The sequence below is a fragment of the Cetorhinus maximus genome, chromosome 6 (genome assembly GCF_964194155.1).
Source record: "Cetorhinus maximus chromosome 6, sCetMax3.hap1.1, whole genome shotgun sequence".
In the NCBI taxonomy this organism is placed as follows: Eukaryota; Metazoa; Chordata; class Chondrichthyes; order Lamniformes; family Cetorhinidae; genus Cetorhinus; species Cetorhinus maximus.
Window position 1 is genome coordinate 138129310 of NC_135884.1, and position 27177 is coordinate 138156486.

General features: G+C 40.2%; 1 protein-coding gene across 1 annotated transcript; it reads left to right on the top strand.

Moving 5' to 3' along the window:
* The first annotated feature begins 387 nt into the window (after positions 1–387).
* On the top strand, positions 388–26497 carry klhl36 (kelch-like family member 36). The gene is made up of 4 exons (XM_078544582.1): positions 388–2795; positions 12920–13993; positions 14820–14977; positions 21628–26497. The coding sequence occupies exons 1-4, from the start codon at positions 2736–2738 to the stop codon at positions 22172–22174; spliced, it is 1839 nt and encodes a 612-aa protein (XP_078400708.1). The 5' UTR covers positions 388–2735; the 3' UTR covers positions 22175–26497.
* Positions 26498–27177: the final 680 nt, after the last annotated feature.

The window sequence follows — 27177 nt, forward strand, 5'->3', positions numbered from 1 at the left end:
CATGTGGCACTTGCTTAGCTTTGCAATAACCTGCTCACTGAAGCTCAGTTTGGGTTCCTGACAGCTTTGGGTCAAACATGGACAAAAGAGCTGAAATCCAGAGGTGAGGTGAGAATGACTGCTGTTGACATTAAGGCAGCATTTGACCAAGTGTGACATCAGGAATCCTAGCAAAACTGGAGTCGATATGAATCAGGAGGGAAACTCTCTGCTGGTGAGAGTCATATTTGGCACAAAGGAAGATGGTTGTGGTTGTTGGAGGTCAATCATTTCAGTTCCAGAACATCGTTGCAGGAGTTCCTCAGGATAGTGCCCACAGCCCAACCATCTTCAGCTGCTCTTCATCAATGAGCTTCCTTCCACCATAAGGCCAGAAGTGGGGATATCTGCTGTTGTTGAGCACCATTCGCACCCCCACAGCTACTGAAGCAGTCTATGTCCAAATGCAGCAAGACCTGGACAATGTCCAGGCTTGGGCTGATGAGTGGCAAGTAATATTTGCGCCACACAACTGCTAGGCCATGACCGTCTCCAACAAGAGAGAATCTAATCATCACCCCTTGATATTCAATGGCACTACCATCACTGAATCCCTCACTATCGACATCCTAGGGATTACCATTGACCAGAAACTGAGCTGGACTAGCCATATAAATACTGTGGCTACAAGAAAAGGCCAGAGACTAGGAACTCCACTAAGTGTAACTCACCTCCTGACTCCCCAAAGCCTGTCCACCTTCTACAAGGTACAAGTCACGAGTGTGATGGAATACTCTCCACTTGCCTGGATGAGCGCGGCTTCAGCAGCACTCAAGTAGCTCGCTACCATCCAGGACAAAGCAGCCTGCTTGATCGGCACCCTATCCACAAACATTCATTCCCTCCACCACCAACACACAGTGGTAGCAGTGTGTACTATCTACAAGTTACACTGCAAGAACTCAAATAGCCTCCTTAGACAGCACCTTCCAAACCCATGATCACTATCACCTAGAAGGACAAGGACTGCAGACAAATGGGAGCACCACAACTTGGAAATCCCCCTCCAAGCCACTCACTGATTTGGAAATATATTGCTGTTCCTTCAAAAATACTAACAGCACTGTGGTGTTCCTACATCACATGGACTGCAGTGGTTCAAAAAGGCAGCTCACCACCACCATCTCCAGGGCAATTAGGGATGGGCAATAAATGCTGGCCTAGCCAATGACGCCCTCATCCCATGAACAAATAAAAAAGCCTCTTTGTCCTCCTCAAAGCTTGCATTTCCCCCCCGCCCCCATTCTAGGATGCAGTTAGGCAGCCATACTTTCCTACAGTGATGTAATTTGTGGTTTCAAAGTTTATATTTTTTGAGACAGACCCTAATTGAAAAGAGAAACTGAGAAAGGAAGCTGACCCTCCCAGTTTCTAAGGAAACTAAGACTGAGATTAGAAACCAAAACTTCAGGGAGATGGAAACTAGTCAAAACCATATTCGAGGGCACAGAATGATAAGAGCTCATGGTGATGATCCCAGTTAAAAATATAGTACAGGCAGAAGACAGAAGCTAAATCCAGAAGTTGAGAATAGGCAAATATACAGTTGCTGCAGCTGATTCTCATACTTGAAGGTAACAATGGTGGTAATCAGAGTTGAGGAAGACCTGCAGATATTTGCCATTTTTGATGAAAACTATGACCATGGAACTTGGGTTGGTTGTGTGCTGATGTCAGCTAGGGTTCAGGCTAAATCTTAGAAAGAGGAGCTGAGATGCTTTGTGTAGAAGACAAGAGTTTTGAAGGATTTTGTGACTGAGATTGATGCCATGTATGCTGAGTGGACTGCAAAGCCAATTCATAAGATCTGTCTTAGTTGTACCTGCCATTTAATGTGCCATTTGTAGTTTATAATCAACTGCAATTTGTCTGTTAATTCATGTTCACTTAGTTGATTCTGGGTTTTAGAGTACATGTGGTTTCCCAAGACAGTATTTAGTGTTTGCTTTGTCTGATTCTTGGAATCTTGTGGCTTTGTCCTTTCAGTAAATAATTGAGATTTCAGAATCCTTTTTTTCCAAAAAGGTTATTAGTCTCGATAGAGATCGTAACACTGCAGTAATTCACTTCTCTTCGTTGGGCTTACATGTGTCGTTCTTGGTTCACTAGAAGCATTCGCACCTGTTGAGTCACAAGGCTGTTGATCCAAGCCCCAGTCCAGAGACTAGAGAACATAATTCAATGTGACACTCCTGAGGGAGTGCTACAGTGTTGACCATGCTGTTTCTTAGATGAGATATTAAACTGCGGCAGAAGATTCTACAGAAGTATTCCAAGAAGAGTTTGGGTTTTCCTAGTTTCCTTATCATTTTTCCCACAGTCAACACCACAAGAACAAACTTTCTGGTCATTGATCTATTTACATTCCATCCCACATTGTTCTGGTCATATCATGTTAATACCTGGTTCTTGCCCCTAACACGAGTCATTCCTACTTGTTAACAAAATGGAAAGGTTGGGTATCTGTTACTGGAATTGCTCATTCTATAAAGGTTAGGCAGTTTTGGATGGTAAAGATTTGATTGGTGAATTTGCTAGGAGTGACCAGCAGGTGGCTAAAATGCAAACTGCTTTGAAATTTCCTGTACAGTATTTTGTTTCAAAACAACATGTAACCATCAAGTGGAAGCTTTACAATAGTAAAACTTGACCATTTATTGATTTTTTTTTGGGCAGGTATCACCAAGAAAGCTGCAATGGAGGGGACAAAACAGTCAAGGGTATCTCGTCCACACAAGATCAGCGAGTCGTCAAAGGTTGGTGTAGCCTGAAACTCATCAAAAATACTGCATCTGATGTAATTATTATTTAATGAGAGAGAGATCCTTGAATTACACAACAATATAGCAGCTAAAATGTTTCTTCATCTCCAACAAGAGATACAAATCATTTTATGACTCTTTTGGCTACTTAGCAAGGCTCATAGAAGCTACCTCAGAAGAAAATGGGTGATGTGTCTTTTATTATGGTCAGTGCACTTTTGATGATCAGGTCGTCGAATGACATTCAGTTTAGAAGAGTTGAAGGAGCCGACAACATGTTCACTTGCCCTATCCAGTAAAACACTTGAGCATTTTCTGCATTATGATGGTGTTCCCTCTAAGATGCACGCAGCAACACAGCAATCTGGAATACACTGCACATTGAAATAAACAGGCTGCTCACAACTTCTTCAGTTCAAGCATAAAATAAGTCATGACTTAGAATATGTTGTCTGTAGTGCACTTTGGGACGTCCTGAATAGTGAAAGGTGCTAGACAAATGCTAGTCTTTTCTTTCTAGTACTTATTTATCATGTATTACAATATCAATAAAGTTTTTAAAAATTGAATAAGTTCTGATGATCCTACTGCTGAGAAATAAAAATTCTTCTGGTTTTTAAAAAAAAAATCAAGAATTAATTCTTCTCTCAGTTTTTGTTGTCTTAAGTTCCAACTGGGGCACACTACCTACGAGGTAGGTAAGGTTATACTATCGCATGTTAAACCTTTTTCATCTACTTTCTTCCCTTATCAAAGAAAGTTTCACTGGTGGTGCACTGTGCAGTATAAATGCAGTCTGCCACAAGACGGTCCAGATGGTACCCATTCATCATTGACCCAGTGTGGACTGAGGACACTGAATGTTGTGTATTTTTATTTAATTAGTTGATCTCTTGTGATGTTCATAGACAAAGACATTTTTAAAAAATCTCTCATAACTATAAATGCATTTCACTCATACTACCTGCCTTGCACACTTTCCATTTACCTGTTTATCTACAACTATTTTTTTTCCCTTTTACTAAATCTTTGCTTCCTTTTGTCTCTCTCCTTTCCAGTATATCTCTCACCCTATATGCCTTGAACATAGTCATAGTCAACAAATGAGTCTAAATTAACAGCTCCTCACAGATACTAAATTATTTGACATTTACAATAAGCTCTTAATTGCTGTATGATTCCATATATTCAGTTGAAGTGAATTACCCTATATGTATCATTGTGTAGCAGGCAAAGCACTCTCTTCGCCATTGGCACAGCAGTAAAGGTTCGAGCTTCCTCATGGTTAAAATAAGGTTTATTGCAAGTATAGGTCAAACCAAGACATAGAGTATAGGATTCATCATTGAGGGTGGCAAGTTGAAAGAGCAGCTAATAAAGGATAAGGGACCCTGTGCTTTATAAGTAGCGGTATAGAGTACAAAAGCAAGGAAGTTAGATTAAACCTGTAGCAAACATTGTTTCAGCCTTACCTGGAACATTGTGTCCAGGTTTGGCTACCACACCTTAGGAAGGGAAGGATGTGAAGGCATTCAGAGGATGCAGAAAAGATTCACGAGAATGGTTCCAGGGATGAGTTATGAAGATAGATTGGAGAGGTTAGGACTGAGAAGAGAGGGCTGAGGAGATTTCATATTCAAAATCATGAGGGGTCTGGACAGAGTAGATGGGGAGAAACTGTTCCCATTGGTGGAAGGATCAAGACCCAGAGGGTACAGATTTAAGGTAATTGGCAAAAGAAGCAATGGAGACATGAGCAAAAACTTTTTATTCAGCGAGTGACTAGGATCTGGAATGCACTGCCAGAGGGTAATGTGGAGGCAGATCATGACATTCAAAAGGCCATTGGCTGAAAGGGAATCACCTGGAAAGGAAACATGTGCAGGGTGCTAAGGAAAAGGCAGGGGAGTGGCACTTGGCGAATTACACCTTCAGGGAGCCAGCACAGACGTGCTGAACTGAATGGCCACCTTCTGTGCTGCAGCCATTCTATGATTCTACACCCTAACATCAAACAGAAAGTATGTTGGACCCAGGGTCTCCAATAGTGAGAATGGCAAAGACTGGAATGGAGATAGACATTCTCACTTGTTAGAATATATGTCAACAGCGCTAGTACTATGTGGTTATGATTGTATTAGCCATTAACAAATAAAATAAGTATTGCGTAGTATTATCAATTACCGTTTTAAGCTTTATTTCAGTATTTGGATGATTTTTAAAAATATACTATAGAAGTCTTCTGACGGTTCGCCTGGTTAAACAAGTTGCTAACTGAGCAGTACCAATCAGCAAGGTTCCAAGCTTGACACCCAGTATGACAGACTAGCTAAGTTTGATGGTAATGTATGATTAGGTGGGAATGTAACTGGTGAGAAGGAAGCAGAGGCTGCAGAGGGGCGTAGACAGGTTGGCTGAGCGGGCAAGAACATGGCAGCTGGAACACATTGGCCAGAATCTTGTAGCAAGTGGTGAAGTACGCCGCTGGCTGCATCTTGCCTTTATCGTAGACTGCAGTGAAAACTTGTCACCCGGCTGCAGTGTGGACCCATCGACGAGGTGAGTGGGGAAACCTAGTGATGAAACGCAGTTCCAGTGAAGCCACGTCCTTGCCATTTGACATCATGAGCTGAAGACATGCCCCTTGAGATCTGCCTTTAGCTCAATGACATGTGTTTTTAATCTTATCGTTAATCTATTTTTAATTCAACTTTCTCCACGCGCTCCCCCATCAGCACCTGCTCTGCTCACCCCACTCTCCACACCCCAGCTCTGCTTTCCCATACCCCAGCAACATGACACCCACAGTTGCATCCTTCCTTCCTCACTGACTCTGCTCTGACATCCATGGGACAGTGGGAGGGAGTGGGGGTGTTGCAGGGTGGGTGGCATGGTAGGGGGAATTAGTGAGGGAGCCCAAATGGTGTTGCAGGAGGGAGGATTGAGCAGAGCCTGGTGTGTGTTTTGGCTGTGGTGGGGGGTGGTGATGATGGTGAGCAGAGCTGAAGGTGCGGGAGTGTTTTGACACGCCAACTGATTTAAAGGACTACACTTCTGAGCAAGCCTTGCAACATTTTGGAACAGCCCAAAACTTACAGGGCTGTTGTGGCTGTCACTAGTGGGGACTGCAAGATCCTGCCTAATGTATCAAAATGTGAAGTTATCCACTTTGGTAGGAAAAATTTAAAAGGCAGAATATTTTTTGAATGGTAAGAGACTGTAAAATGTGTGCATTCAGACAGAGTTGGGTGTTCTTGTACATGAATCACAAAGTTAACATGCTGATACAGCAAACAATCAGGGAGGCAAATGTTAGCTTTTATTACAAAAAGATTAGAATAGAAGAGTAAAGAAATCTTACTACACATTGGTGAGGCCAACACTTGGAGTAGTGCGTGCAGTTTTGCTCTCCTTACCTAAGGAAGGGCATACTTGCCATGCAGCGAGTGCAATGAATGTTCAGTAAACTGGTTCCTGAGATGAAGGGATTGTCCTATGAGGAGCGACTGAGTAGACTAGGCCTATATTCTCTGGAGTTTATTATAATGACAGGTGATCTGATTTGAAAAAAAAATTCATAAGGGTCTTGTTGAGAAAATGTTTCCTCGATCTAGGGAATTTAGACTGTAAGATCACAGTCTCAGTCGGGTCAGCCGTTTAGGACCGTGATGAGGAGAAGTTTCTTCACTCAAAGTGTTATGAATTTTTGGAACTCTCTCTCGCAGAGAGTTTTGGATGCTCAGTCATTGAGTATATTCAAGACAGAGGTTGATAGATTTTTGAGGGATATGAGGATAGTATGGGAAGGTGGAGGTTGAGGTAGAAGATCAGCCCTGATATTGAATGGGAGAACAGGCTCGTGGGACCAAATTACCTAGTCTAGCTCCTATTTCATATGTTCTGATCACAGTTCGGTGGTATAATTGGATGCTGAGTCCTGGACTTGGCAGGAACAGGGGTGGAGGCGTTGGCGGCGCTGGAATCATCCATTGTATCTATCACCTGATTGCTTTGCTGAAAATGTGGATGTTGATGAAGGGCAGAATGTTGTTATTTGTTTATTTTATTCGTTCATGGGGTGTGGGGGGTCACTGGCTAGGCCAGCATTTATTGCTCATCCCTAATTGCCCTTGAGAAGGTGGTGGTGGTGGTGAGCTGCCTTCTTGAACCGTTGCAGCCCCTGTGGCCCAGTGACAGTGAAGGAACGGCGATATATTTCCAAGTCAGGATGGTGTGTGGCTTGGAGGGGAGCCTCCAATGTGATAATTGAATGTCTGGTAACAAAAGGAGGAGGAAAGCAAATTGTATTGCAAGGTATTGTATGTCCTTAATATTTTTTTCTCCCTTGTTTCCTGGGTCAAGTGCAACCAGGAATTTGACCATACTCCTGTCACCATCGCTCAGTGGTATAGATGCTCTCTGGCATCAGCAGCTTTACTGTCCTTCCATAGCACAGTCTTGCATTGCAAGCCACTTGATGTGTGATGTTTATTAGTATAGATGTTGTGTAAAAGTAGATTGTGTGTTAACATATGCAACTTTATGCCCCATAGCTTCTTCCTGCAAGGAGTTTGAGTTAAACTTGATTGCAAACAACTTGAAAGATTTCTCTGTTAAAGGGACAATGTAAACGTTGAGTTGTTGCTGGGTAGGCACTGAACAAAAGCCAAAAGGACAGAAATGGGAAATGATTGCATGTCACTACAGCACGTTATGTAACTCTAATAACCAGTTTCAGTAGCAGTGCCAAAGCCTAGTGATAAGTTGCCTCTTCTGAGAAGCTTGCTGTACCCCCCTGTCACAACCTCCACTGTTTGTGATTTTTCATGTTGCTTGTCTGACATCCCGGTACTGGTTGAGCAGTAATTTCCTTCAAATAAATGTTGGAAAGACCAATATTTGGCCCCCTGCCACAAACTTCATCTTTAGCCACCCTCTACATAGTCACTGCTTGAAGCTAAACCAGACTGTTTGCAACCATAGCATAGGGAGATTAAATAACAATGATGTCATGCAACGCAAGACAAAGGGAGTGGTAATGATAGTATTGAAATCTAAAGCTTTGGTCCAGAGTGGGTGTTAATAGCAGAGAAAGGGTCAGCACTCTGAAAGAAAAAACATTTGAACAAGATGCAGATTGGCACTTTGGACTGGGTGCTACAGTGGGGTGGGGGGCAATTCAAAATAGAGGACAGCGTTCATGGTCTGAAGTTGTTGAACTCCGTGTTGAGTCCAGAAGGCTGTATGGTGCCTAAATGAAAGATGAGGTGCTGTTCCTCCAGCTTGCTTTGGGCTTCATTGAAACATTGTGGCAGGCGAGGGACAGAAATGTGACCTGAGAGCAAGATGATGAATTGAAATGGCAAACTTCTGGAAGGTTGGGGTCATGCTTGTGGACTGAGCAAAGGTGTTCCTCAAAGCAGTCACCTAGCCTATGTTTTGTCTCTCCAGTGTGTGGTGTAGCTAAGGGTACAGTACCCATATGGGCCCTAGTTATGCCTACCTTTTTGTGGGGTATGTGGAACATACCTTATTCCAGTCCTACTCACCAACCGAGTTGACAGGGCCCTCAACCATGTCTGACCCATTTCCTGCACTTCTGCCCTCGTCCCTTCCCCTCCCACCCAGAACCATGTCAGGGTTCCCCTTGTCCTCACTTTCCACCTCCCCAGGATCATCCTCCACCATTTCCGCCAACTCCAGCATGATGCCACCTCCAAATACATTTTCCCCTCACCTCACCTGTCAGCATTCCAAAGGGGCCATTCCCTCTGTGACACCCTGGGTCCACTCCTCTATCACCCCTGACACTTCATCCCTTTCCATGGCACCTTCCCATGGAATCACAGGAGGCAGCCCACCTTCTCAAGGACAATTAGAGATGGGCATCCAATCCACTAGCATTCACTCCCTCCACCATCACCACACAGTGGCAGCAGCGTGTACCATCTACAAGATGCACTGCAGGAGCTCACCAAGGCTCCTTAAATACACCCTTCCAACCCACAACCACTACTTTCTAGAAGGACAAGGGCAGCAGACACATGGAAACACCACCACCTGGCAGCTCCAAGCCCCTCACCATCCTGACTTGGAAATATATCGCCTTCACTGTCACTGGGTCAAAATCCTGGAACTCCCTCCCAAACAGCACCATGGGTGTACCTACACCACATGGACTGCAGCAGTTTAAGAAGGCAGCTCACCACCACTTTCTCAAGAGCAATAATGCCAACATCCCATGAATGAATGTTTTTTTAAAAATCCTGCCTGTTTACCTTCTCCATCCTCACAATCCAAGACCCCAAACATTCCTTCCAGGTGTAGCAGTGATTTACTTGCACTTCGTTCAATTTAGTCTACTGTATTCACTGTTCACAATGTAGTCTCCTCTACATTGTAGAGACAAAATGCAGGCATTGGTGACCACTTCGGAACACCTTCGTTCAGTCTGCAAGCATGATGCTGACCTTCTGGTTGCTTGCCATTTCTATTCACCATCTTACTGTTATGCTCACATTTCTGTCCTCTGCGTGCTACATTGAGTTCAGCAACTTCAGACTATGAACTGCATCCTCCATTTTTTTTCCTAAGTGCCAGTCTGCATCTTGTTCTTGTGCTTTTGCTTTCAGAAAGCATTGACCCTTTCTCTGCTATTAAAACATTCTGCTATTTTTGCTTTCAGACAGTGCTGACCTTTAGTTTGCTATTAACACCAACTCTGGACCAAGGATTTAGATTTTAAGATGATCATTACGATACTCTTTGTCTTGTGTTCCATGACACCTTTGTCATCTCCCCTGCCCTCCAACCTATCCCTGACTTTCTATTTTACTCCACCTCCCCTCCCCTTTTCAACAACCTAAAACCCATCACATTTCTACTTCTCTTCAGTTCCTAAGAAGAGCCCGAATGGACTCAAAACATTAACTCTGTTTCTCTTTCCACAGATGCTGCCAGACCGGGTTTTTCCAGCATATTCTGTTTTATTTCTGGGCATCATGCCCCTTTTTCCCTTGAGTTTAATTTGGTTATTTTGCTATCCTCTCAACTATCCCCTTATGCTATTTCAACAACAAGCCCAGTTTGTTTCCACAAGAAAATATGGTGGGATGCTGAAATAAAAACACAGACTGGAAATACTCAGCAGCTCTGGCAAAATCTTTGGGGAGAGAAACAGAGTTAAAGTTTCATGTTTATGACCTTTCATCAGAATTTCAGTATTTTACTCTTGCATGGTATAATGCTGCCAAACTTTTAAAAAATATTAACTTTATCTGAATTGCACAAACTATTTGATTTTCAGGTTTACATGTTTTGATATTCAATAAACCATTGCTCTCTGCAAAACCGTTGGATTTTATCTCATTCCTCAAAGGATAAATGTGCTGCCTGTTGAGTTGTATTGATAATGACCAAGTTAGTTGCCCTAGGCTGAGTTGACTGATCACAGCTGGGAATGCTTGAAGCGTGCTGTTGGCTTCCATGTAGTAGGCAGGGCAGGTGATGGAAAATGGAACAGAAGTAGGCCATTCAACTGCTTGGGCCCATTCTGCCATTTGATTAGATCATGCGTGATCTGTACATCAATTCATTTACCCGCTTTTATTCCCTATCCCTTGACACCCTTAACTAACAATCTTTCGATCTCAGTCTTGAAAATTTTAACTGACCTAACATTCTATAGCCTTTTGGGGGGAGTGAGTTCCAAATTGTCACTACCTTTTGTGTGAAAATGTGCATGCTAATTTCACTCCTGAATAGCTAGCTCTGTATTGATTTCTCTGCATCAGCTCAATAAAATCCATTAATCATTTTAAATAACTCAATTAGATCATCATTCAACAATCCCAAGATAACACAAGACAAGTTTATGTAGCCTGCCCTCATAATCTAACCCTTTCCCCTTCAGTATTATTCTGGTGAGGTCGCACTGCATTTCTACCATGGCCAACATACCTTGCTTAAGCTTATGTACAACTGAAGCAAAACTTTCTCATTTTTGAATTCCAATCCCCTTTTTGAATTCCAATATTCCATTGCCCCTTATTGATTATTTCTGTGGTTCCTGTTCTGTTACACAGTGGCTTCTGCTGAAACACGGAGATGTACGTACATCGAGAGAGGACAGGATCAGGCTCTATTGTGATCTCAATGATCTTGTTGACACTTGCTGTTCAGGGCCAACTATCAAAAGTGGCCTTTACACTTAGGCAATGGATGCATAGGAAATTGAAGTTTGCCAACAACTGTAGCCAATCTGAATCAGTGTTTCAGGAGAATAAAGTAAAAGTTTAGGGATAGAACAGAAATTGAATCGTTAAATGGAGTGAAAGCTTTATAATCAATATTGAAAGTACTCAGTGCACAAATATATAATGTGTAAACTACTATTGAAAATTGTTATTCTGCCATTTGACATTTGATATCCTAGGCTGGAAAGTGACCCGTTCATAGCAAATGGATGAACAACCTTGGGTGTGATTTTCCTGCCTTTGCACCTAGGTAGGTTTTTTGGATTGCTTGAATGCACCAAGAACCAAAATGTTAGGCAGAGAGGAGCACGTGACCATAATGGAATACAGTTGATTTTTTTTATTGATTAAAGAGGACAGAAAATTGAAAAGGCTCCATTACAGACGTTCATTCCTCACTATCCGTTTTTCCTGTACTTACTGCGTAAAAATTATCTCATAGTCTCACAAACAGGAAAATCTATCAATTGATGTCCTTGACCATCAATGTCCAGAGTCCTGCAGCACTACTTTTAATCTTCACAATTGGCATAAATCGATTCCTGTGGTAAAAGAGCAAAGTTAGCTAAAGTACTTGAATGACCGCATGCAAAAACCTTTAGTTTTGTGCTCCAAGTGGCAAAATGGGAGATAACATCATCTTCGCTCCTCATTTATGCTGGTGAGTGAAGATGAGGGAAAACTTCATAGACCAACAACAGAAAAAGGCAGAAAAACCTCAAGTTAGATAATGCTATAAAATATTTAGATAACTTATTTGTAGAAATATATTGTAAATATATGGAAGGGAATTTGCAAGGCACCTTAAGCCAGCTTCAGAGTGTTCAAAACCCCATGAGCTTCTTCATGATTTGACAATATCCACACCATTTCATTGGATCATTCTCTGCTAATTCCCATTTAATACATTTACATTGTATAATGCAGTAGTGAATAATTGTAGGCTACTTCACCAGGAGTTGGGCAAATATCTATATTTATATTTTTGGCATTTTATTCAGAATCTTAAACCACTTTTTGATTCTTGAAAAAATCCTAAGTCTGTGCAAACTGATGTAATATTTAACAACTGTATTAGTAATATAATGCCTTTACTATACCTGAAAACAGCTATGATAGCTGTCATCGCATAATTGCTAGTTATATTGTAATCATTTCTGGCTTCAATTATTCAGCATTGTAAAAGAAAGGATGGTATAATACATTTGACTACACATTTATTTATGCCATTACAAAGATGCAACAATACATTGTTTTGGTTGCTGCAGTTGGAGTGATAAATCTGGAAAATTGTGCTGCATTTTATTAAAATTATACTAGCATCCAGCTGATCTCAACGAAAAAAATTTGATTTTTAGAGTTTGAGAGCGCACAGCTGATTTAAATCGACTGGTTGCATAACTACTTTTGGCCACTGGCCAATTTAGGAAAATGCCTTTTTAGAATTGTTTGTATTGCCACTGCATATAAGTAAAAGTTTGGAAAATAATAAAGAAACAAAGTTAGAATGGATTTGGGTGTCATTACTGGTCACAATAATGAAGCTGAATATTTCCATTGACGAATTCTTGTCAAACTAATTACTAGGATGTCTTGAGGGGATTGTCCTGTGTCAAACCAACTTATTCAACCTTATGCAGGTTATTGAGACCCTCCTGGATTTATTATACTTTACTACACTGTAGTCTCTGTGCTGGTAAGTGAATACTTCAAAATATACAGAGTGAACTCAAATGTGCCATTAACAAATGTGTAGACTTTTTGTACCTCAATAACACATGTTCTAGGATTTCCTATGCACTCATTTTGACTAAAAATGCCAAATGAAAGAAAGTACAGTAATCTTAGAGAATTGTCTTTCAGGTATACAGGTGGGCAGACCATTCTAGTGTCATCCTTCAGGGGCTAAATGAGCAGAGACAGAGGGGACTGTTCTGTGATATCGTGCTTGTGGCAGATGAACAGAAAGTGTCAGCGCACAGGAACCTATTGGCTGTTTACAGTGACTACTTTAATTCTATGTTTACAATTGGAATGAGGGAAGCTTATCAAGAAGAAGTTGAGTTGGTTGGAGCCTCCTACATAGGCCTGAAAGCTGTGATTGACTTCCTGTATAGCAGTGAGCTCCCTTTAGATGGTGGAAATATTGACTATGTGCTGGAAACTGCACATCTTCTACAAATTTGGAAAGTGGTAGATTTTTGTTGTGAGTACCTGGAGAACGAAGTTAGTGAAGAAAACTACCTTTATCTTCAAGAACTGGCCTCGATTTATGACCTGGAGCGATTGGACTGTTATATTGACAGCTTTATTCTGCATGACTTTGGCACCCTTTCCTTTACTCCAGAATTTTTGCAGAACATCTCTGTGCAAAAACTTTGTCTTTATTTGGAGAGCAACAATGTACAACGTGAATGTGAGCATGATTTGCTGCAGGCTGCACTGCAGTGGCTGACACAGAGTCCCGAGAGAGTGCAGGATGCTCGCCTCGTCCTTAGAAACATCCATTTCCCACTTATACCTAAAAGTGATCTGTTACATCGAGTTAAACCAGCAGTGTGCTCCCTACTTCCCAAAGAAGCAAATTGTGAAATCTTCTTGGAAGAAGCAATATATTATCACAATAACATCGCAAAACAACCAGTACTTCAGAACAAACGTTCTGCCCTTCGCTCAGATATCGAAAGGCTATTATTTATTGGCGGGGAAGTGTCGGAACGTGGAGAAGAGCTGAGTGATGATATGTGCTTCTTTGATGCTGCCAAAGGGCAATGGTTTTCTGAATCAATGCTGCCCGCAAGACGGAGCCATCACTGTGTAACTGTGTTTGGAGGATTTATCTTTATGGCAGGCGGAAGCTCATCTCGTGACAATGGAGGTGACGCAGCTTCAAACATCCTTTATAGATATGATCCCAGATGTACTCAATGGTTCAAGGTAAATTTCTTCTCCTCTATAACTTGACGTCACTTCTATTCGAACATCAAAAATGAACCCATACATGAACATTTTGCAGCAATATTTCCAGGCCTCTTCCAGGTTTTCTGTTGTCATTATCTTTATGCTGTAGAGGGACCAGTAACTTTCATGAACTGATGGCTATCATGTACGAAGCTGCCAGGGAAAGTTTTAAACAACGCTGTATAAATGGGTTCAAGAAACTGCTATAGATGTTTCTAGAGAAATAGAAAAAATATTATTCTAGAGCAATAAGAGAAATGTTAGAGCATTTCATATAGGGTACAAGTTTGACCTGTAGATTCTCGATTGAACTTAAAATCCCATCATTCAAATGAACCCTAATCAAATTGAGTTTATTTAATGTAATATTTACACTTTCCTTTCTGCTCATTTGACATAATTAGGAGAAAGAGAGACTCAGTTGTTATAAGCATGCATTGACACTAGTTCGCTCTACAATAGCAGAAACAACTTAAGGAAGGTGTAATGCTAAAGGAGTCTGCTAGTAAATTCCAATAATTGAAATCATCTAGTGAACTCCAGTAATCTGTATTAAATGCAAACTGTCAGTAGATGAATAACCTTTTACCCACAAGTGTGTGTGCCGGGGGTGCGTGCGCATCAGGGTGGTGGGGTCGGGGTGCGTCGGGGTTGGGTTGGGGGGGCGCGTGTGTGGGGTTAGGGCCTTATTCAAATTAGCCGTTTAAATAGTGAATAGCATTTAAAAATTTCAATGGAATACTGTTTAAAAGTTATAAAATTGCATATGTTGTTTCTTAGATGTTCTAGGTTTGTTTTTCAGGTTGCTCCCATGAATCAGAGGCGAGTGGATTTTTACTTGGACGCATTTGCAAACTTTCTGATAGCCGTTGGAGGAAGGAATGAAAATGGTGCTTTATCCTCTGTTGAAATCTATGACCCCAATATTGATTCCTGGTCCTATGTTGCTGGCCTACCAAGGTATTGCAGTACTTTTTCATATAATTAGTCTTGCATGATTCTACGGATCTCTTGCATGTATTTACTGCAGAGTCTGAAACGAATCATTCATGATATCTTAAATATGTAAATTGGCTTTCATCAGTGAATTTTTAAAATACACTAAGCTGTTGTTGTGTATAAGTTTATTTAATGCAGAAAACATATTGAGATCTTTTTACAAAGATTACAGGAAAGGAATAAAGGAACAGGCACCAAGTCATGGTTTCAATTAGGAGAGACGACTGCTAACTTGGTTGACAAAGTTTAAAGTCAGGGTTTGTGATGGAGGTGTTAAGGCAGGATAGGATTTAAGCAGATATCATTTAAAATTTTCAGTGCATAGAAAATGAGTTCTAATTGTTCCCAGTTGTTGATGAACATTGCAATACATGGCTCAGGTAAGGCATTTTAATGCCTTTCTATGGCAGAATAATACAAGGAAAGGGTACAAGCATACATCAGATGTGGCCAGAATAACAAAGAGTTTGAAATAAAGGTGCTGCAATATATTCAGCAGTTTAAATAAAGTTGTTTTTTTTATATGTTATAATCCAAATGAGACAGACAAGTTTTGAGCCATGGGTTAGAATAAGATAAAGTAAGAAACAGTGTGGCAAACATTAATTTTAACACAGGTTAGGAGACAGAAAATAGCATTTTCAGCACTATACCGTTGCTATGAGCTTGATGCTATATATATATATATATATATATATATATATTATATATATATATACCTGTACAGTGTGTACAATACATTGCCTATTTTGCACACAAACTCTTAAATATGTTGAAGTGTCTTATCCATTCTATATTTTTGGCAGAATCTAATGCCATGCACCACTAAACAAATTATCATAACAACCCTCTATTATCTAGATTTCTCTCTGACAACTCGTCAATGGTCACAAACTCTTGCCTCCTCACAGTACGATGGCTGAATTGTTCCATCCTGAATTCCTTCATGCCCTGCCTTGGGGTATTGAAATACTTACTCTTCAATTGTTTGAAGATGCAGTTTAATGAAGTGTAACCAACAACTATCATCTCTGATCTTTGATTCCACCCCTTGTTCTTTTTTGTCTCTTTTTTTTTGCCTTTGCTATCTCCTTTCGCCTCAAAAGGGACTTCCACATCTCTTCCTTTGCTAAAGTCAGCATGGTTTCATCAAGGGGAGGTCATGCCTGACAAATCTGTTAGAATTCTTTGAGGAGGTAATGAGTAGGTTAGACAAAGGAGAGCCAATGGATGTTATCTATTGAACTTCCAGAAGGCCTTTGACAAGGTGCCGCACAGGAGGCTGCTCAGTAAGATAAGAGCCCATGGTGTTAGAGGCAAGGTACTAGCATGGATAGAAGATTGGCTGTCTGGCAGGAGGCAGAGAGTGGGGATAAGGGGGTCCTTCTCAGGATGGCGGCCGGTGACTAGTGGAGTTCCGCAGGGGTCAGTGTTGGGACCACAACTTTTCACTTTATACATTAATGATCTAGATGAAGGAACTGAGGGCATCCTGGCTAAGTTTGCAGATGATACAAAGATAGGTGGAGGGACAGGTAGTATTGAGGAGGTGGGGAGGCTGCAGAAGGATTTGGACAGGTTAGGAGAATAGACAAAGAAGTGGCAGATGGAATACAACGTGGGGAAGTGTGAGGTCATGCACTTTGGTAGGAAGAATAGAGGCATAGACTATTTTCTAAATGGGGAGAGAATTCAGAAATCTGGAGTGCAAAGGGACTTGGGAGTCCTAGTCCAGGATTCTCTTAAGGTTAACTTGCAGGTTGAGTCGGTAGTTAGGAAGGCAGATGCAATGTTGGCATTTATTTCAAGGGGACTAGAATATAAAAGCAGGGATGTGCTGCTGAGGCTTTATAAGGCTCTGGTCAGACCACATTTAGAATATTGTGAGCAATTTTGGGCCCCGTATCTCAGGAAGGATGTGCTGACCCTTGAGAGGGTCCAGAGGAGGTTCATGAGAACGATCCCCGGAATGAAAGGCTTAACATATGAGGAACGTTTGAGGACTCTGGGTCTTTACTCGATGGAGTTTAGAAGGATGAGGGGGGATCTGATTGAAACTTACAGAATACTGAAAGGCCTGGATAGAGTGGACGTGGGGAAGATGTTTCCATTAGTAGGAGAGACTAGGACCCGAGGGCACAGCCTCAGAGTAAAGGGAAGACCTTTTAGAACAGAGATGAGGAGAAACTTCTTTAGCCAGAGAGTGGTGAATCTATGGAATTCATTGCCACAGAAGGCTGTGGAGGCCAGGTCATTGAGTGTATTTAAGACCGAGATAGGTTCTTGATTGGTAATGTCAAAGGTTACGGGGAGAAGGTGGGAGAATGGGGTTGAGAAACTTATCAGCCATGATTGAATGGCAGAGCAGACTCGATGGGCCGAATGGCCTAATTTCTGCTCCTATGTCTTATGGTCTAAAGCTGTCTTCAAGAAGCTTGGTTTCTTTTTCGCGGTTTCAACTTTTAACTGGAACAAAAAAAAGTTGGGCGGTGTGGGAGAAGGATAGCATTATTGGTTAAAGGATCAATTACAGCTGTGAGGAGGGATGATATACTAAATGAGGCATCAAATGAGGCCAAAAACAGAAAATGCTTGAAAAACTCAGCAGGCCTAACAGCATCTTAGTCATATGGACTCGAAACATTTAGCTCTGTTTCTCTCTCCGCAGATGCTGTTAGACCTGAATTTTTCCAGCATTTTCTGTGTTTGTTTCAGATTTCCAGCATCCGCTGTATTTTGCTTTTATCAAATGAGGCCATATGGGTTGATCTCAGAAATAAATAAGGGGCAGCCACACAGCTAGGAGTGTACCCCAAATAGTGGAAGAGAGTTAGAAGAGCAAATATGTAGGCAAATCTGAATGCAAAAACAATAGGGCAGTAATAGTTGGGGACTTCAATGACCCAAATATCAATTGGGATACGAACATTGTGAAGGGTACAGTGGGTACAAAATTCCTGGACTGCACTCGAGAGAACTTTTTTTAGCTAGCATGTAACAAGCCCAAAGAGAGGGGGTGCGATTCTAGATTCAGTCTTAGGAAATGAAGCTGGCCAAGTGGATGAAGTAGCAGTGGGGGATCATTTTGGAGATTTTCACCATAATACAATTAGATTTAGCATCATTATGGAAAAGGACAAAGGTAGAACAGGAGTGAAAGTTCTAAACTGGGGGAAGACAAATTTTACGAAGCTCCGAGGTGAGCTGGCGAGGGTGGACTGGATACAGCTATTAGAAGGGAAAACTGTGTCAAATCAGTGGGAGGCACTCAAAAGTGAGATTCTATGGGCACAGTGTAGACATGTCCCCACAAAAAAAGGGCGGTATTGCTTAATCTAGAGCCTCCTGGTTATCCAGAAGCATACAGGCCAAGATAAAGCAGAAAAAGAAAGCATATGACAGTCACAAAAGACATAATACTATAAAAAGCATAGAGGAGTGTAGAAAGTACAGGGTGAAGTAAAAATGGAAATTAGGAAAGGAAAGAGAGGATATGAAAAAATATTGGCGAATAAAATCAAAGAAAACCCAAAGATGTTTTACCAGTACATTAAGAGCAAGAGAATAATAAGGAAAGGGTAGGGCCTATCAAAGATGTACATGGTAACTTGTGCGTTGATGCTGAAGATGTGGGCAGGGTTCTCAATGAGCACTTCCTCTCTGCCTTCACTAAGGAGAGGGATGATGCAGACATTCTAATTAATGAGGAAGAGTGTGAAACATTAGATACAATAAGCATAGTGAGAGAGGAAGTACTGGAGCGACTAACATCTTTGAAGGTGGATAAGTCACCAGGGCTGGTTGGATTGTGTCTCAGGCTTTTAAAGGAAGTCAGGGAGGAAATAGCAGATGCTCTCAGGATCATTTTCCAATCCTCACTAGGTACAGACTAGGTACTAGAGGATTGGCGGTCTGAAAATTTTGCACCGTTATTTAAAAAGGGTTCAAGGGATAGGGCAGAAAATTTTAGACCGGTCAGTCTGAGTTCAGTGGTGGACAAATTATTGGAATCAATTCTGAGGGACAGGATAAACTGTCACTTAGAAAAGCACAGGTTGATCAAGGACAGTCAGCATGGTTTTATTAGGGGAAGATCGTATCTTATTAACTTAATAGAATTTTTTGAGGAAGTAACAAGGACGATTGATGAGGGTAGTGCAGTGGATGTGGCCTACATGGATTTTAGTAAGGCATTTGACAAGGTCCCACATGGCAGACTGGTCAGGAAAGTGAGATCCCATGGGATACAGGGAAAGGTGGCAAGTTGGATTCAGAATTGGCTCAGCGGCAGAAAACAAAGGACAATGGTCGATGGATGTTTTTGTGAATGGAAAATAGTTTCCAGTCATGTTCCACAGGGCTCAGTGTTGGGGCCCTTACTGTTTGTTGTATATATTAATGATTTGGACATAAATGTGGGAGGTACGATTGGGAACTTTGCAGATGACACAAAAATTGGCCATGTAGTTGATAGTGAAGAGGATAGCTGTTGTCTCCCGAATGATATGAGTGGGCAAAAAAGTGGCAAATCGAATTCAATCTGGAAAAGTGAGAGGTAATGCATTTAGGTAGGGCAAACAAAGCAAGGGAATACTCAATAAACAGGAGGATATTGAGAGGGGTTGTGGAAGTGAGAGACCTTGGAGTGCATTTCCACAGGTCCTTGAAGATGGCAGGGCAGGTGGATAAGGTGGTAAAGAAAACATATGGAATGCTTTCCTTTATTGGACGAGATAATGAATACAAAAGCAGGGATGTAATGTTGGAACTGTATGAAATGTTGGTTAGGCCATAGCTGGAATTTTGTGTACGGTTCTGGTCACCATGTTACAGGGAGGGCAGAATTGCTCTGGAGAGAAGATATACAAGAATGCTGCCAGGACTTGAAAACTGCAGCTATGAGGAAAGATTGGATAGGCTAGGGTTGTTTTCCTTGGAACAGAGGAGGCTGGAGAGGGTGACCGAATTGAGGTGTACAAAATGAGGGGCTGAGGTAGGGTAGACAGTAAAGACCTGTTTCCCCTAGCTGAGGGCTCAATTACCAGCGGGCATAGATTTAAGGTGATTGGTAGTAGAATTAGAGGGAACATGAGGAAAAGGTTTTTCACCCAGAGGGTGGTGGGTGTCTGGAATTCACTGCCTAAATCAGTGGTTGAGGCTAAAACACTCAACTCATTTAACAGGTGCTCGGGTCTGCATCTGTAGCACCGTAACCTGCAAGGCTATGGACCAGGCGCTGGAAAGTGGGATTAAAATGAGCAGCTAGTTTTTTTTTCATCGTTTTACTGGCCAGCACAAACATGATGGGCTGAATGGCGCCTCTCTGCGCCGTATCTTGCCTATGGATAGGACTGTTATTTTCCTGGACTGTCTCATCTTATGCCTCCAGTTGCTCACTGTCGGTGCTTGTTCTCCATTGGCCCAATAATCATGCTCCTGTGATCTTTCCTTCTACTCCATTTAATGTATAAATAAGCTCTTCACCCTCCTATCCTACTTTGTTAAAATTAATGTTTGTCACACTGTTTTCTACTTTACCTCATTTTAACCCATGACTCAACTTGTCTCTCTCATTTGGATTATTATAATATAAAAAGCTATTTTATTTGAATTGTTGAATATAATGCAGCACCTTTATTTGAAACTCTACTGGTATTCTGGCCGCATCTGATGTATGCTTGTATCCTTGTATCATTCTGTCATGGATTCTATGTCTGGATAAGGAATAGTTTGCCATGTACAGTGCATTCGAATGAAGTAAGCTTTTCATGAATAACAATGGAATGTTTCTTCAAATCTTAAATCCTTGAATTTATTATCACCTCCCAAGTCCATTCCACGTTCCAGCAACCTCCCCAATCAGGTTTCCAGCCACTGCCATAGCATCGAAACAGCCCTAATCAAAGTCACAAATGAAATTCTCTCATACTATGACCATGGTGTACAATCTTACCACCTTGACCTTTGATATGTTGGACCATACTGTCGTCCTCAAGCGCCTCTCCTCCGGTTGAGTGGGATTGCCCTCACTTCATTCTACTCTTAACCAGTCATTGTCAGAGAATTTCCTACTATGGCTTCTCTTCCTGCTTCTGTACTGTTACTTCTGGAGTCACCTAAGGATCTATCCTTGGCCCCTTCCTATTTCTCATCTACATGTTTCCCTTCAGCAGTGTCATCTGAAAAGATATCAGGTTCCATATTTACGTTGATGACACAGCTCCACGTAACCATCACCTCTCTTGGCCCCTCCGTTGCCCCTCTATTGTCAGACCGCTCATCTGTCATCCAGAATCATCTCCTTTTAAGAAACTTCTTAAACCTCTTTGTCCAAACTCTTAGTTACTTTCCCTGGCTGGTCACTGCAAACATTCCTGTGTAATGCTTTGGGATGTTTCACTGTGTTGGAAACACTATATGAATGCAAATTACTGTATATTACACAACAAATGTAGCCTTTGAATAAAAAAGCTGCTATAAATGAAAATGCAGTTTAAAAAGTAGCCCAGTGATTTATCACATCATTAGAAACACTTTCCTCCTTTATCTATTCTATGCAATGTAGTTGTTATGACTGCTCCATTAATGAGATCCTTGCCTTTCTTTCATAGGTTCACGTATGGCCATGCTGGTTCAATATATAAAGAATTAGTGTACATCTCAGGAGGCCACGACTACCAAATCGGACCCTACAGAAAGAATCTTCTTTGCTATGACTATAGAGCTGATGTTTGGGAAGAAAAAAGACCAATGATAACTGCTCGAGGTTGGCACTGCATGTGCACACTACAGGACCATATCTATGCTATAGGTGGCAGTGATGATCACATTGAGTCTATGGAGAGATTTGATATTTTAAGCGTGGAATGTTACAGCCCACAATATAACCAATGGTCCCGAATTTCCCCTCTCTTGCAGGCCAACAGTGAGTCAGGGGTAGCAGTTCTGAATGGAAAAATTTACATTCTTGGTGGCTACAGCTGGGAGAATACAGTGTTTTCAAAATCTGTACAGATATATAACAGAGTTGAGAATAAGTGGCACCGTGGCCCAGACCTCCCAAAATTAATTGCAGGAGTGTCAGCCTGTAGTTGTGTGTTAAAGCCTCGATCTCCAGAGAAGAAGCTGAAAACTAAACATCAGGACTGCAGTAGTTAATAACCAGTACAAAAAGGCATAACCTCAGGATGTCTATTAGTTTAATTTTAGTTATGATATAGAAAAAGCATGTAGCAACCCTCACTACTGTTAGGTTTCTGCCATTTGACAACATTTTTTTAAAACAGCCACCTATTCTATTTATTCACAGTAACAGCTATGTAATGCTGTGTTCATGCATAATACTTTGCCATCAATGGCATTATAGAGGCCAAAATCGTTGAGTGATCCTGAAATGTGAAAATTGTTTTTTATTACAAAACCATCCTAAGGGGGTTGGAGATAGATTTTTTTTTTTCCATTCAACCAAAGTTAGCTTTATGGCATTAATTATAAGCTTATTTGGGGAAATAGAGTTCATTTGAAAAGATTCATTCGGTCTTAAATTTTGTTCATGTATTTGAGTGCAAGACACACCCACATGGGCTTCGGAGCAGTCTGGCCCTATTTTACATATTTAATATCTACCAGACTTAATGTGACCAAATCTGTTGGTTTTATTAAGATATTGGGCGTTTGTTGGAATGGCCAAGTTATAAGGTAAGCAGTGTTAAAATCAATGAATGACTTGAAAGAATGACATTACAAGTTTAATATAGTATGATAGACTAATATCTGGCAGTCAAAATAACAAGCTTGGTTCCTAATGTAGCAGTTAGCTATCTTACAGATCAGTAAGTTCAATAATAAAATAGAATAAGTTCATAATTTTAAAGTAATTCATTTGGCGATATCAACTGCCTTGTTGCAGTGCTTTGTTTACATAATCACCAAAAAAAGAAGTCCTAAACTACAATGAAGTTTGTTTGCTTCTTCCTTTCCTCCGTTTTTTTTAAATGATTTTTTGTTTTGTCCTACATCCCTTCCAATCTTGTATTTCAGTAGGAGCCGCAGAAACTCTAGTGCTTCCCTGGCACTGCTAAAATCAAAAACTCCCTATGTTCATGGCTGAAGTTACATCACTGAAGTATTAATGCTCTGCAGATCACGTTTAAATATTTTTTAAAATGCCCTTTGCTATGAGAGTATTTCAAAAATACATATTTAAGAATAGTTAATTTCTTGATCCTTGCACATTCTTTTAAAGCCGAATATGTATTTTTTCTCATGAGACATTGTAAAATATTTGAGAAATGCTTATCATTTTTCAGAACACATTCTAACCGTATTCAAGCACAAAAGCCTGGAGTCTAAATATAAGGTCAGGAGTTTCCTTTTGTGTTTTTAAAATATAAAGCACATTTGTTTTAAGATTTTTGTAACTAAGCTGAAAAATTATGAAATATAGCAATAATATACACGTGTAAGGCTTTTAGATTTCTAAGAATTTTTAGATTTTTAACAATTTGCATTTACAACTCAGAATGTGTTTGAAAATGCAAGTGCTGCAGCTTCACTTTCCGTGTACCTTTTTAACAGACTTGTATTTAAAATCTATAAACCCTCGGCAATTATTTGTATTCCTGCATCTGCCCATTAACCACCCTCTCCACCTCCCCCCTCCCCCAACAGCAATTCAAAAGGAATGATTGCAACAAGATTATTAGTAACGGAAGTAGACTTTTATATGTCACCATAGTTACTGATTTTACCATTAAAAGTGTACTAGGTTTGACTTTTTGAGGAAGGCGCCATTTTCTTTATATTAAAATGGCTTTTTTTAATAAAAAAGCTAAGGACTACTTGGGTCTGTTACACATTCACTGGATTTGAGCAAAGTGGGTGTAGAGGACCCAGGGCTACATTTGCAAAGGCTCTCTATTACATGTATGATTTCTTGTGCAGTACTTTGCTCATTTTATCTCACTCAGACCTATCTTTTCACACGCCTATCTTTTGGAGGAACACACAAACTGATGAGAACTACCTGCCTTGGGGTGGGATTCTTCACATTTCTTTGTTAATTTGTATGTTTTTTAAAAGGCACCAAATAGAAAGGCTTTCACATTTTGATTTTGTTTTAAATAAACTCTTTTCCAGGCAAAATTTAACCATTGGCAAAAACAAAGTGCGCGTAGCTCCAGACACCAGTAGAAGTCCAAGATGGAATAGGTGATAGTGGTGAATTATATCTCTCTCAAAGTAACAGTAGTACTGATGTTTAAGATGCAGGAAATACTCAGCAGGTCCGGCAGCATCTGTGGAGAGAGAAAAACAGAGTTAATGTCTCAGGTTGATTACCTATTACTGGAACTGAGACAAGGAGGTCGGGTAAAGAGTTAACTTCAGGGAGGAGCTATAAGACATGCTAAAAGTGCACTTTGCAAAGAACAGATTCAGGGTAAATAGATTTAGAAATGTGTTAAAAGAAATCTTTGTGGGAAGTTGGCTGGGCAGATTACATGGACCAATAGTTTACTCATGCCAGAAGTTGTTATTAAGTTATCAGAAACTTCAGTTACTTGCTAGGAGTTTATGGCTGAATTCCATTCATCTTCATCTTGGTCTGCAAGTATAAAGGATACTTACTGCCAATTCACACTCTCCCAATGCTATCTGCAAGTCTCGACTGCTTGACAAGAACCAAATTAGTTGCAGTTGGCTACAAGTGTGTAGAAAATTAAGAGTCATTGTTATTATTTACTATGTGGTAATATACTACCATATGAATTATAATTGGAAATGGGGAACAGGTTCCTGCAGCTTTCAATTTAATAGTTACAGAAGCTTTTGCATCTTGGGACATTTACACCTGAAAGCTATAGGTACCTACACTATTCTATATTTCAAAAACAGTAAAGTCCAATAATATGATAGAGTAGACATGCCAATTATTGTGTTTATCTTAAGTAAAGCAATTGTTCTGCAGTGCTGGTACCATAAATTGTAAATATCATATGTATATGTGAGTAGAGCAACTGTATATAATGAAAACAATATGCATATTACTCTTATGTTTGGTACTGCCAACTAAAATGTACAGTGTTCCCTTGTACAAAATAGCACCTATTTATTTTGATAGTAAACTGCCTCTTGGGGGTTTTATTTACCTAAAATGAGCATGCTTGCATGTGCTGTGTTTTAAATGAGTTTTTGTTTTTTGAGAAATGTTTTTAATATATACACATTGAGGAAGTTAATGGTGTTTAAAAACAGTTTGCTTTTTAAACAAAGATGTTATAAGGTGTAAAACAATTGAACTTAAATTATGTGGTGAATGTCAGTGTTTTGTGTAATTGTGGATTTATCCTCTTTCTGTTGTGATGTTAACAGCTGAATCACATGTACAGCTTCTGAAATTAAATGCTCTTCACAAACTGCTTGAGTATGGGTACTGTAAAATTGTGATTATACCATTTTACATTAGTATTTTGGAATTCTCGAATGCATACAATCTGCAACCTTTTCATTTCGGTGTTAATTATGCAGCTGGATATTATATGCTAGAACCCAGCTGGTCACCAAGAACCTACACTTGCTGAATATTTGATCCCTCAAATTTGTATAGGTACAGATTCCTACTGACCTTGCAGTATTTTTTGATAGGCATAAAATTGCTGAAATATTTACCGGCATATCAAAATGTACACTGCAAAGGACTCTTATTTACCTGAAGTTCTACAATGATGATGACAAACCTGTTGTTAACTAATTTACTTGGTTATATAATAGGATTGTTCAGTTTCCTGTTTAGCCATCAAGACCCTAAAAACTGGCAAATTTTGGAAACCAGTCTTGTAAAATTGTTCTGGAGAACGGTTGCTTTTGAATGACTAGTTTTCTCCCATGGAGTTGACACATGTGGATAGACTTGCTGATAAAATCGCCAAATTCTGTTTGTGACAGATGTTTTGGGGTTTTCTGGCCTTGTGCACATCAGATATTGAGAAATTCTAGCATTAATACCAAAGAGGTATTGACACATTTTAATTTTTCCATGTAACATTATGCCAATTGAGAAAGAAAATGTTATTGGAGTACATTTTTAACTCGTTGCCTGGGTGTTAAATTGGTGCTGCAGAACAGCTGATCATTGGAGGAATTGTCTAATTCTCATTGATTTCCTGGAAATGAAAATCTGCCTGTTTCTATAATGGGTGGCTGATTCACATCACCTGTTTAACACTGAGGCAGCAAGTTTCATTATTGGTCATGTAAGGACAGTTAATGTTAAACTGCAGCCACTCATTGTGATTGTTTAAAATCCTTTGTTCTCATTTATTATAGAATGTAAATAGATCCTTCTACAGGTTCCTATTTTTCTAGTTCTACATTTTTTCCCTCCTTTACTTTTTTTTATTTTTCAATTGTTAAAAATACTACTTTGTAGAACTGGATTTGACTTGACTAAAACCATTAATAAACTCAGTTGTTCACTTAAAATTCTTTTACTTTGTTAATGATTACCTGTTGCAGACATTTATGTACGAATTATTCATAAAATATCTAGGCATTCATTCTGTCTTTGAATGTAAGTATAACAATAGGAACATTACAACAAAAGGGGGTTTGGTTACTAGCAATGTAGAAAGTAACTTGTGCTGGTTTTAAAATGCTGAGTTTGGAATTTGCCAGAAGCAGTTCATAGGGCAGATTGATAACACAATACATGTGGTAACTAAAAATCCTAGCAAAAGGGATTATTTCGTTACTTTGTGTTTGTCTCCCTACTGACTGGTCTGCTTCTCACTAATCTATCAAACAGCATTAAAACAGGAAAGAGTGGTCAAACCTACTACTCTGCCTGAATGCACAAGAAATGTTTGTATTTTAGAGAGGCAGGTTCTTTACCATCAGTACTTTTCCAAGATTCTGATGTATTTTACTTTTTATGATGCAACTTATTCACTTACAAAAGGACATATTTTTGCTCTTAATAAAATGTGAAATTTTGCTGACATTCCCAGGCATGTGAAAGAACTTGCACTTCCGTCGCATTTTTTAACAACCTCAGAATGTTGAGTCATACAGACTCAAAGCGTTAACTCTGTTTTTCTCTCCACAGATACTGTTAGACCTGCTGAGTTTTTCCAGCATTTTTTGGTTTTGTTTCAGATTTCCAG